Source organism: Coregonus lavaretus (assembly GCF_964263955.1).
Source record: "Coregonus lavaretus genome assembly, chromosome: 21".
Lineage (NCBI taxonomy): Eukaryota > Metazoa > Chordata > Actinopteri > Salmoniformes > Salmonidae > Coregonus > Coregonus lavaretus.
In genome coordinates, this window is record NC_140008.1 from 17,024,400 (window position 1) to 17,037,723 (window position 13,324).

Sequence of the window (13,324 nt, forward strand, 5' to 3'; positions counted from 1 at the left end):
CATTCAAACGTTCAGCTGAATATCATCAATTCACCACTTCCTGATAACTGCGGTGACTGCAGATGTGCACACCACAGACACTCCTCTCAGCAGTAAGAGTAAGTTGATCTCACACACACACAATTTACAAGGGTAGTGCGTGTGTGTGTGTGTGTGTAACCTGCGATGATTAAGAGGCAGTGGGAATCACTGGAAGGCCAAGGAGGGGTGAGTCAGTCTGATACAGTAAAGGATGACAGAGTCAGGCCTGGCTGTGGCTGTAGGCTGACTGAGGCTCCACATGCCCTGATCCCAATGCAGGCAGGCCGGGGCCAACCAACCAACAGTACTGCTGCAGCAATGGGCTACTGCCTGAGCCTACTGGCAGTTATCTATGGACACTGGAACTTCACACAGACATTACAGTCAGGTGGTGAATTACTACCCTCTTAAAAATACTTATTTATCCACATAAAAACCAGCGAGCCTCAAACCCACACAGCATCTAGCCATAATCAAACAGTCGGTTTGGAAGCAGCCTTCTCTCAGAGGAAATGCCAAGCCAAAAGGATGCATTTTATTACCAAAACATGCACTCAAATGAAAAACAGGGAGCATGGAAAGAGGGGTAGTTCATCCTCAACAAAAAGCTGAATGAACAGCACACTCCAGTGCACCCTCTCCACCAGACAGACACGGTCACCCACCCTACCCCCTCACCCATCTGAAAAGCGAATGGATTTTAACAGCCATTTCCAATCCCCTTCTCTCTCTGCCTCCAGCTCCCCTCATCCCCTCTCATTTTGCACAGTCCTGCAAACAAAGGCTCTTTTCAGGCCGGGGGCACTCGAGAAGACTGGCCCTTCACAGCGGCTCCTCTGGTGTCCTCCTCAGCGCTGTAATTAATGAAACAGCTGAGGGAGAGGCCGTGCAAAGCAGGGGGTATTCATCGCTGGCACAGGCCTGTCCTCCTTGCCAAATACAGCCAGACACACTGACACACACTCTGTCGTCCACACACACAGGAATTTACCTTCCCTGGCCTGTTTACCTTCCCTGAATATTTTTTTGAGCTGGTTCTATTATGCCACCTTGACCCTGGAAGTGGCTGTGAATGAAAGCTCTGCCAATATGAATGAATGTAAACGCTATGGTCACACTGAGCAGCCAACACATCATTTAGCAGCTTTCCCCTTCACTCCCCCGCTCTCATTAGCATTCCAGTAAACTAATAGAACAGGTTCACATCCCGCCCAGTCATGATTCAGCCATTAAACACATGCATAATTCAGCACTTCAAACACCCAGTAAAAACACCATATTTTCTAACCATCTGATCTCTCAAGTTGACGGGAGCAATTACTGATCCCTCCCGCTCCCACTAGAAGCATACGAGTCAGGAGGGGAAGACAGGCATCTGATGGAGATATAACTACCATATGAAGAAAGCAGAAGCTTCAACACACTCCAGCTTTATCAAATATTAGACTGAGGGTTTCAAGTGAATGTCACGTGCACAAGTAGTGCCTTTATGGTAAGCGCTAAACCCAACCATACAGAAATCAATATCAATGTAGTACTAAAAATAACATAAGGGAGAACAAAAAACACAAAAATAAGAACACGAGAAGTAAGCTATATACAGGGTCAGTTCCAATACCATATTTACAATGGTTAATTAAAGACAAAGACATGGTCGTGCATTTCTTCAAATGAGAGCAAAGACTGTTCAAGATATTTAAAGCACAATCCAATGGACACTGAAACCTTTGACTCTGTAACCACGTTAGACTCTGGATTGCATGTGACTCTCACTGGATTGCTAGGACCCACCTACCTTCTGTACATGGTACTGTTCAGACACCCCACCTAGCTTTAGCTTATCTAGGCCTAAACAGTACTGATTATCCAAACAATATAAATTAGACAAGTTAGCAACATCTGTGGCACCGCTCCAGTTTATGTTCTGATGTCTGAAATGAAAACAAATACATTAAATCTAATCTACACTGTAAACAGTGTAAATGTCACTAACAATGAGGCAAGATGGTAATACTTTTCAAACAGTATTGTGTGACTATTAGAATGTGGCTGCTCCACTGTGACTCACATTAGTGAGGGTTTGTTTGGAGAGATTTTGGACCAGCAGCGCTAAATGTCTGGAATGCATACAGTACTGCTCATACGGAGAATGACAATGCTCGCCTTAGAGAAAATCTATTTATTTCTACGGGGCTAATTTGTACAGGCTGATGCTGCTCATACTAGAAGAGCATGTGATGGGGCTTGTCTGGGTCTGGATAGTGTATCCAGACGAGTTCCTTGTCTCTCACAAAGGAGAACTTCTTTCTGTCTGTCTACCCTGTGAGGGGAATATCTAGGCCGGCTAGTATAGCCGCAGATGTAATTGCAGCCACGCATGTCGCTGCCAAAATATGACAGGAAATCTAATCCTGCCAGTCACTCGCAGACAACAAATACAGCTCACTGCAGCTACAGAGGCAGTCTAGTCAGTACTTGATTATACACACACAGAACACAGTCCCTGAGTTAATTATTTACCAATAGAAAAATTCTGTGGTGCAAACTCATCATTTGCAGACAGTGATCACATAATTTTACTCCGATAGATACAAAATAGGCTTTTTTAAAACTTGAAATGCACTTACCCCTTGGTTTCCAGTAAATCGGATCAGCGGTTGTGAAGACAGGCCCTGAGAGAGATAGAGGACAAATAAACAGTCACAATGAAAACTGATCCTACTGAACAAGTGGATTTAGTCAGTCAAACTTCATAGATCCTGCTTGGTGGGCAAAAAAGTGGACTGTTCAGTAAAGCCCATTCAGGAGACAGGCACATTAAAACAGTATAAACACTGTGCACTACAAGAGGAATCTAACTACATCCAAATTACCACCGTATTACCATTATGAATCTTTAACTAGTCTAAGCGTACAGAAACCATATGAGTAATCTTGATAATCTAGTTCAGCTGTCCTTTATGATGGGACTAATCTGTCAAGCAGCGTCACTTTTCCCACAGCAACAACAGGTGAGGAAGTAGTCTTTCTCCCATATGCGTACTACTCACAGCGGACCACTGCTAGCATGGAACTTTTAAAAATGGTCATTTCTGGATGAGGTAAAAACCTTCTGTATTACACATGAAGCACTCAGTTTAGAGTTTTTTTTTTTTTTTTTCAGAATTGCCTCGCTGTGCTGCTCCAACTAGCCTCCTCTCTCTTTCTAAATGTTGTGGCCTTGACATCGCTCAACCCAGTATACCATGCCTCTAGAGGGTGACAGGATTTAAATGCAAAGCAAGCAGCAGGCCATCCACGTTTTCATATTTCACCTACATTAGGCACATGGGCAGACAAACACAATTACACACACAGGCATATCCTGCAAAATAATCTGTACACATAAGAAGCAGCTTGCTAGTTGCTCTGCAGTAAAATAAAATGTGTGGTGTCCTCATTTGTTTTTCATCACTCAGGCTATTCAGTGCAACAGCCAGCAGTTGGTACACTGCCAGCCAATCAGAATGGTGTTCCTGGTGCTGCCATTTTTTGTTGTTGATATTTTCCACTGTTAGCAGCCACCAGATGAGGCTCAGATAAATATGGTGAAATTATGGGGGACAAACAGTAAATCAATCAAAACTCCCTAGATGTTTGCAAACCACATGCATAAAAGCAGATGAGCAATGAGCATAAGACTTGCCTGATCACAATGTACTCAACAGCACAGCCAATCATATGATTTGCATAATGACATAGGTAGACTAGAGAAACTGAAATCAGTTGTGTGAATAGCCATGTGAATTACCTCATCAAAAGCCTAACAAAAAAGTTAGTTGTGAGCAAAATAACTTTGGTAAACAACAACTTCTACACAAACTTCTATCCATAGCACGTGAGGTTCTGGAACGCCATCACAGTGTAATCATCCATTTAATCTACAAGCCTGACCGTGTCCGAATGTGTGGGAGAAAAAGAAGATGGTTTAAGAACAGACGCTGGTGCTGAACTCAAAACAAGTGTCCCCTTTCACCTAAAGTAAACCTTTAAACCTATTACACAATGGGTTACACTGCTAAAGAAGCAACGGTCTGCAGCACAGCAGACCGCTGGGCACGTCAGCGTATAGCTTACTCTATCAAGTCAAGCAGACCTAGCCATAAACATACCACTACTGAGGAAACCATTGGTTGTATGATAGGAGACTATACAGGAGCATAACATGATTTGCTTGATAGGAGACAAAGCACAAAATGTTTTCCACTAATCATGGCCAAGCCTCAGTAAGATAGCCTAGCCTGCCCATCACCAGACATAAATGGACTGAATAAAGGAACTATATTTTGAGGGAATATGCCTGACAACTCTGACAAGCAATAGAGGAAGTCCCTCTGGTTTCCTTCCTCATTGACACTTCTGGAGATCACATGAGAACCAGGAAGAGGCCAGCCTGCCTGGAGCACAGAGGGGCCTTTGGAAAGAGTAGGGTGATGCTGCCATTGAGGGGATGGTGGCACTGCAGAACATCCAACGACTAACACTGAGCCACAGAACTCACTCACACTGGTAGCTGTGGACATGGCACTTCTTGAACAGGGTAGCCCCTGGTCTGTGGACTTTCCCATTACTCACTGTGAAATACAGGTTGTAGTTCTATGAATTTCTTCTTCATTTTCTTGACACACAACGGTCATCTGTGTGTTCAGATTCCCCCATTGCCACATCCGTATTATAGGGCTGATTCCGACCAGAGTTAAGTGCACATAAACGGAACACAATTCCCTTTTTATGTACCTTTTTCTCCACGCGTATTCTGACCTTAAACTTAAGCATGAGATTAGCATGCTTTTCACCCGCTATTCGTTTTGGGTGGAGATCAAAGAAATGAAGGTGTGGTGGAGGTGTCTACAGATACACCGTATTCTGACCTTGACTTAATTCCCCTCATAATTCCACCACCTTTACACACAATGAATAAGGTCGACCGTCAGTTACACCAACATACATTTATAACTTTATCCTTAGTTTCCTTACATTTTGCATCATTCCATTACATCGTTAATTTACCTTTCTTTTCTCTGTCAAGTTTGTGTGGTTGTGCGTCAATCAAAACGCGTAAAAATACAACTCTTGCCTTTACTGGCTAGTCTAAAACCCAGAACTAGGAGCCAGAGCACTAGGTCTGGGGAGGATGTCAGATTCTCTAGGACATTTGGAAAGGGGACATGTTTTTTTTATCCAGGGAGGGTCTTCTTCAGACAGCAACTCTCCCAACAAATCATGAGTTTGGGTATATAGGGCTTAAAATGCAGACGGGAATTGTGCTCATGTTTAGCTAGGGCAACAAGTGGATACAGCAGTAAAGTCACTGGTGACGTGCATCCCATTTCCAACTGACGCCGGAACTTCTACAGACATGTAACCTGGAATATTGGTGCATTGTGGGAGGCAACCAGTCTGTCTAGAGATACTATTTCCTGAGATCTAGTTTTACCTAGGCCTGTGCTCAGTCTGAACCAACCAGCCAGCCAGACCTGCCCTTTAATGGAGCATGCACGTTCTGTTAACCCCACCGCTGCAACGTAAAACAGAGTACCGAATTTAGCTCCCCCATCCACTGACAGAGTGCAACACTCACCCTGTTCATTTGAATGGGCTGCTGACATGTCACTATTCTCTGGGACTAGAGCCAAGAATGTTCCAGAGCTAACCTTAGGACAGAGTGTGGCTCCTGACCAGGCCATGGACGTTCACAACACTGGAGAACGGCCACCAGCTGGTGTCACGCAAATAAGAGAAATCTCAACGAGTCTAGGCCCAAGATTACTCTCTGGGGCGTACCTTTGCATGACGAAGACAAAGCTAGAACAGAGAGTTGGGGTAGGGCTGGGCGATATATCTAATTAATTAGATTCATTCAAACGTATGTTTATGCGCGATATTCCAAATGCCTGTATCGCAAGAATCAAGTTTGATGTTTTATATGAGCGTTTATGTCCGCTTGTTCTCATGTCTTTTTGAACTCGTCTCCTTCGCGCCCTCTGTGCTGTGTGCACCTTCCTATTTAAACCAGTGATCTGTATATAAATGACGAGATGCTCACGTCTCCGCCCTAACAATGGGAGTCGTTTTCCTAAAGGCGGGAAGGCAGGCGACAAGCTTAGGTCCAAAATAAGACCATAGAAACACATTGGGCTTATTTTGGACACATGGCGAGACACACACACACACCAAGCCCCTCCCCGTCACTCAAAACAACAAAGATGACAAGTGGTTTCAACTCGCTATTTGCGTTGCAGGTTTGATCCAAAATAATTGGTCATACGGACACAAACACATTGAGACATTATTTTACTGTAATAGAGGAGAAGTTAGAAAGGCTAACGATACCCTTTTTATATGTCTCAACTGTTCAAATTGCGCACAGAGCAGACACTACTAAAACAGGATTATCAATGAACATTTAATTCTGGAAAATTAATGCTCGCAGTTTGTCGCGCGCCCACATCCCGCAAGCAGCATTTTAACCAAAAAACGTTTACTGTCTAGCAGTGGCGGCTCCTGAAAAAATTCTCAGGAGGGGCAATTTTTCTGATGATTTAGGTGACCTACACACATTTTAAAAAAGATATGTCCAGCAACAACATGAAGACAGGGGCAGCATATAAGTCAATACCAGAAGCATTTATTGACTGATCTCAAAAGTGTTGGCTTACAAAATCAAAATAAGTTATCACAGTAAAAATAATCAAGGGTGTTCTTTCACATTCCTCAACACTGCATAAACAATATGCATTTCCATAAACAAATGAAATAAGAATGAAAACAGAATTTGAAAGTAATTTCTAGAAAAGGTAAACACAGCTATCTGTATGGCTTTGTAAAAATGAACAACCATATTCTGGCCAATTGTATAGATTTGTAAATATGAACAACCATATTCTGGCCAATTGTATAGATTTGTAAAAATGAACATGAACAGATTTGTATTTTTATTACTTTTTTTAAAATGAAAAAAAAACTATTTTAAACAACATCAACTGTGAACTGATTTGGGCGTGTGTGTGTTAAAGAGACAGACAGGGAGGGACAAAGAGAGAGAGAGGCTACATTACTTGTACTGAAACTGTTCTCTTCTCTGTTTCAATACAGCAAAGCGTTCAATGACTTTCTCATTGAAATCAGGCATGCTGAGGACTAGTTCCCTCTCCATGGAAAGCATGGCCAGTGCATTCAGACGTTCCTGGCCCATTGAATTTCGCAGGAATGTCTTAACTCGTGTCAAAGTTGAGAAACATCTCTCAGCTTCAGCTGTTGTCATGGGAGTAGTTATGAGGATGTTCAACAGAGTCACAGTCTCAGAGAACGTCTCCTGGAGGTTGTAGCTCATGAGAACCTGGTACAGTGCCAGTGCACCACAGCCTCCCTTGAATTCAGGATTCTCATAGATCAGAGATAGTTCTGTCTTGAGCTTTGCCTTGCTCAGCATGGGGTATGCATTCACAGTGGCATTCAGAGCCTCATCAGGAAATGAATGGCAGTACCTTTCAAACATGTCTGCTTGCAGTAAGGTAGCACTCACAAGGTGGCCAGAGAAAGAGAACCTTTCTTTGGTGTGATCCAGGATGGTGTTGCAGACCTCTTCAGACAGCCTCTGCTTCTCCTCTTCTCTCAAAGCTGTTCTGGGTCTTTTGGCTCCTGTTGCTTCTTGCAGCTGCTGTTGAGAGGAGTCCCTGAAGGCAAACAGACCAATGTGTTTGTTGGCTTTGTACAGTATTGTTGTCTATGTGATGCACAGGTATATGCAATGTATCCATGTATAGTACAAATACTTAAGTTCCACTTAAAATGGGCAGGGATGCATAAAGTCTTTAGTGTTTAAGTTAGCCTTTGTGTCTCACATAGCCTGGATGTTCAGCACAGTATACAGTGGTGCTCATAAGCTTATGATCCCATGCTAAAGTTGACTAAAAAGAGGAATAAAAAAGAAAAGAAAATTGGTGTCCTTAAAGGTTGGATTTTCCAACTTTTTTAATTAAGTCATTAAGATCAATTTCCAAAAGATGATTTTTTTTATTCCTCTTTTTAGTCAACTTTAGCATGGGATCATAAGCTTATGAGCACCACTGCACAGTACACATAGTATATAAAATAAGATAGATTACACCACTGGCCATATATAATGAGAATAATGTGATTTCAAACACAAATGCAGTCTCCTTTCATGCATACATTTTCAAATAAAGCTCTGCTTTGAGAAAGATCGAATGATATTGTTTAATCTTACCTTATGGCCTGCACACTGCTTGTGAAGCTGTCGAGGGCACGTTTGATAAAGACAGCATCGATGTCCTTCTTCTGTAGCTTCTGGTACAGAATGTCGACGTGGGGCATGATTTTGTGAAAAAGCCGCAGGAAAAAAATAAAATCTTCATCATGTAGCATCCTCACGTAACCAGATGCCTCTCTCACAGTAAGCTGGTCAAATGAACCCAATGAACCCGTCCGGATGGCTTCAAAACATTCTATGAGGTCGTCTCGATTCTCGTAGACAGTGTTCACGACTCTGCTGTTGAAGTTCCACCGTGTGGATGAAGGTCTGGGCAGTCTTCGTGCAACAGTCTGGTCAAGAATGCTGGTGCGTTTGGGTGACCGGGAAAAAAACGTTGTAATCCCGCTCAGATCGGAAAAGAAAATGTTCACTTTTTTGATGCGAGAAGTAGCTTGATGCATGATCAAATTCAGCTGATGCGCATAGCAATGCACGTAATGGGCATTCTTGAAATGCTCACGCACCTTCTGCTGCACACCTGCCTTCTCTCCCCTCATCACACTGGCTCCATCGTAAGCTTGCGCAATGAGTTTGACTTTCTCGTCATCGGCAAAAAGACCGTTCAGTCTCTCCAAAAGTACACTGGCGATTGAGGCTGAGGTTGATTCCGAGATGGGAAGGAACTCAAAAAAGCGCTCCTGCACTTTGTGCTTGCTATCTATGTACCTCAGCACAAGCACCAACTGTGTCTGCGTAGAAACATCCGTGGTCTCGTCAGCTTGGATAGCTACGAAGTTCGCAGACTTCACCTCCTCCACAATATGTTCCCTCGTGACCGCTAGCATACACTCCAGTAGCTCGTTTTGAATGGTCTTTGATGTGCCCTTGAAAACTTTAGCATTTTTAAGATGGTCATCAAACACCTCATCTAATTGTGCCACAAAGTTGACAAGTCCAAGAAAAATACCAGGGTTGGTGGAGCCCTCAGTTTCATCTTTGCCTCGCAAAGCTAACTCAAACACTCCGCAAAACTTAACACACTGGATTAGCCGGCTGAGGATATGGCGGTTCTTGCTAACCTCATCGTTGTGGCGGCGGACAGCTAGCCTGTATCCCTCATCCAGTTGACTGGCAATATTCACTCTTCCCAAAGATGACAATCTCAAACAGCTATCCATGTGGGTCTTTGACAGCTCATGTTTCTTTATCTTTTCTGAAAGATGGTGCATGTCGGTTACACCAGTCGCTGTCCAAGCGGTGCTGTCTGCTGTGCCGCCTTCAGGGTGGAAGAGTAAGCAGGGGTAGCAAAAAACTGCATTAGCTACATCGCAGCCTGCTAGCCAGGTTTTCCGTTCATACCAATTTTTGGAAAATCCTCGGGTGTAGGACTTCCCCCCTTTAGTAGACACCTGTTGAATTATTAAATTTGGTCTGGGAGGTCCTAATTGTTTCGTTGCCAATTTATCTTCATTTGTTCGCCGACAAAAAGGAACTTCTTTCAAAGACACAATCGAGTTGGACTGAAGCCTAGCCATTTTGATAGTAGTAGTGAATTGATTGAGGCTGCTACCTGGTCTTTTCTTAGTTACGTTCATTCGTGGTTACGTTATGTATGACGAAAGCGCGTAAGTGCATGCCCACAGACACCCATAGAGAATGTATTGAAAGCTTTGAAATGTGAAAAAAATAGATTTTACATGACAGGCTATGAGAGACTTCTGGGCGATTTTCAACCTGACTGAAATCGCCCAAAAAACGGGCGGGGCCATTTGAAGCACGACTTTAGCCTGATTTGACATTTAGTGGCTGGCAGATCAGACGTGAACACTGATAACTGCTGTTGCCGTGATATAATTTTTTATAAATTTATTTTAAAAAATTATAATTTTTTAAATAATTTTTTTAAAATAATTGATTAGAAAAAAAATCCCTTCCTTTTCCCGTTTGGCAGTGCGTCGCCCATATCGCCCTATTGAACAAGCCGTCCCTGCTGTCTAGTCTGTTTTATAAACTCGTTCTCATTCTGAGAAATAAGATAGGCCACTTGATTTCAACATCTGAAAAAGGTGGACAGGCTAACATGCTGTTCAAACAGTTGGAGAAGGGTGTGTTCATAATAATTCAACTGTTTTGCCTTATTAGCTAGCAAATAGATCCAAATTGGCTAAACTTGAAATATAAAGATTAGCTGGCTACTCACTAGCACGTGGGCTTGTCCTTGACAGATTGTTTATGAGACGTGTACATTTTTTTATAATGTCTGCTACAAGAAGTTAGCAATTATTTGTGAATGTGCATTATGCATGGTTCTGGTGAAATTTGTAAAAACATAAATGCATTTTTAATAGACTTACTTTGAAAGCCAGATCAGTGATTGCAAAAAAGCAGGTAAAACTATTTTGATAAAATAATGAATTGTTAGAGGGAATTGTTAGTGGGTTGTGGAAGACTTACAGTGCGTTCAGAAAGTATTCATACCCCTTGACTGATTCCACATTTTGTTGTGTTACAGCTTGAATTTAAACTGGATTAAATTGATGTTTTTCCTCACCCATCTACACGCAATACCACATAATGACAAAGTGAAAAGTCTAAGAGCTTTGCACACCTGGATTGTACAATATTTCCACATTACTATTTTAAATTCTTCAAGGATCTACACAAAATACTCTGAAATGTGAATAAATGTATGTATAAAACAATAATTGATTGATTATATACAGTTGAAGTCGGAAGTTTACATACACCTTAGCCAAATACATTTCAACTCAGTTTTAAAACAATTCCTGACATTTAATCCTAGTAAAAATTACCTGTCTTAGGTCAGTTAGGATCACCACTTTATTTTAAGAATGTGAAATGTCAGAATAATAGTAGAGAGAATGATTTATTTAAGCTTTTATTTATTTCATCACATTCCCAGTGGGTCAGAAGTTTACATATACTCAATTAGTATTTGGTAGCATTACCTTTAAATTGTTTAACTTGGGTCAAACGTTTTGGGTAGCCTTCCACAAGCTTCCCACAATACGTTGGGTGACTTTTGGTCCATTCCTCCTGACAGAGCTGGTGTAACTGAGTCAGGTTTGAAGGCCTCCTTGCTCGCGCACGCTTTTTCAGTTCTGCCCACACATTTTCTATAGGTTTGAGGTCAGGGCTTTGTGATGGCCACTCCAATACCTTGACTTTGTTGTCCTTAAGCCATTTTGCCACAACTTTGGAAGTATGCTTGGGGTCATTGTCCATTTGGAAGACCCATTTGCGACCAAGCTTTAACTTCCTGACTGATGTCTTGAGATGTTGCTTAAATATATCCACATAATTTTCCTTCCTCATGATGCCATCTATTTTGTGAAGTGGACCAGTCCCTCCTGCAACAAAAGCACCCACACAGCATGATGCTGCCACCCCCGTGCTTCACGGTTGGGATGGTGTTCTTCGGCTTGCAAGCAACCCCCTTTTTCCTCCAAACATAACGATGGTCATTATGGCCAAACAGTTCTATTTCTGTTTCATCAGACCAGAGGACATTTCTCCAAAAAGTATGATCTTTGTCCCCATGTGCAGTTGCAAACCGTAGTCTGGCTTTTTTATGGCGGTTCTGGAGCAGTGGCTTCTTCCTTGCTGAGCGGCCTTTCAGGTTATGTCGATATAGGACTTGTTTTACTGTGGATATAGATACTTTTGTACCTGTTTCCTCCAGGATCTTCACAAGGTCCTTTACTGTTGTTCTGGGATTGATTTGCACTTTTCGCACCAAAGTACGTTCATCTCTAGGAGACAGAATGAGTCTCCTTCCTGAGCGGTATGACGGCTGTGTGGTCCCATGGTGTTTATACTTGCATACTATTGTTTGTACAGATGAACGTGGTACCTTCAGGCATTTGGAAATTGCTCCCAAGGATGAACCAGACATGTGGAGGTCTAGAATTTATTTTCTGAGGTCTTGGCTGATTTCTTTTCATTTTCCCATGATGTCAAGCAAAGAGGCACTGAGTTTGAAGGTAGGCCTTGAAATACATCCACAGGTACACAGCCAATCGACTCAAATTATGTCAATTAGCCTATCAGAAGCTTCTAAACCACGACATCATTTTCTGGAATTTTCCACGCTGTTTAAAGGCACAGGCAACTTAGTGTATGTAAACTTCCCACTGGAAATGTGATACAGTGACTTAAGTGAAATAATCTGTCTGTAAACAATAGCGGAAAAAATTACTTGTGTCATGCACAAAGTAGATGTCCTAACAGACTTGCCCAAACTATAGTTTGTTAACAAGAAATGTGTGGAGTGGTTGAAAAACTAGTTTTAATGACTCCAACCTAAGCGCATGTAAACTTCCGACTTCAACTGTAAGTACTAAAACAGAGTCAATACATATTATAATCACCTTTGAAAGCGATTACAGCTGCAAGTCTTTCTGGGTAAGTCGCTATGAGCTTTGCACACCTGGACTGTACAATAATTGCACATTATTCTTTAAAAAATGTTTTAACCTCTGTCAAGTTGGTTGTTGATCATTGCTAGACAGCCATTTTCAAGTCCTGCCATTGATTTTCAAGCCAATTTAAGTCAAAACTGTAACTAGACCACTCAGGAACATTCAATGTTGTCTTGGTAAACAACTCCAGTGAATATTTGGCCTTGTGTTTTAGGCTATTGTCCTGTTGAAAGGTGAATTTGTATCCCAGTGTCTGTTGAAAAGCAGACCACCAGGTTTTCCTACAGGATTTTACCTGTGCTTAGCTCTATTCCGTTTATTTTTATCCTAAAGAACTTTGTAGTCCTTGCCGATGACAAGCAAACCCATAACATGATGCAGCCACCACCATGCTTGTTGAATTTGACACAAAAATAACGCTTTGTATTCAGGACATAAAGTTAATTTCTTTGCCACATTTTTTGCAGTTTTACTTTAGTGCCTTATTGCAAACAGAATGCATGTTTTAGAATATTTGTATTCTGTACAGGCTTCCTTCTTTTCCCTCTGTCAATTAGGTTAGTATTGTGGAGTAACTACAATGTTGTTGATCCATCCTCAGTTCTTT

The 13,324-nt window shown here is 42.0% G+C and overlaps 2 protein-coding genes across 2 annotated transcripts in view; one reads left to right on the forward strand and one right to left on the reverse strand.

The window, feature by feature from the left end:
* The window catches only part of LOC311149299 (uncharacterized protein), a 176,407-nt gene that overhangs the window by 133,049 nt on the left and 30,034 nt on the right, over nt 1–13,324 (forward strand). The window lies entirely within an intron of this gene.
* Nucleotides 1–13,324, reverse strand: part of ell (elongation factor RNA polymerase II) — a 46,887-nt gene that overhangs the window by 22,077 nt on the left and 11,486 nt on the right. Inside the window, exon 2 of the mRNA XM_084186426.1 lies at nt 2,649–2,693. Within this exon, the coding sequence (XP_084042552.1) occupies nt 2,649–2,693 (45 nt within the window). The remainder of the gene's footprint in view (nt 1–2,648; nt 2,694–13,324) is intronic.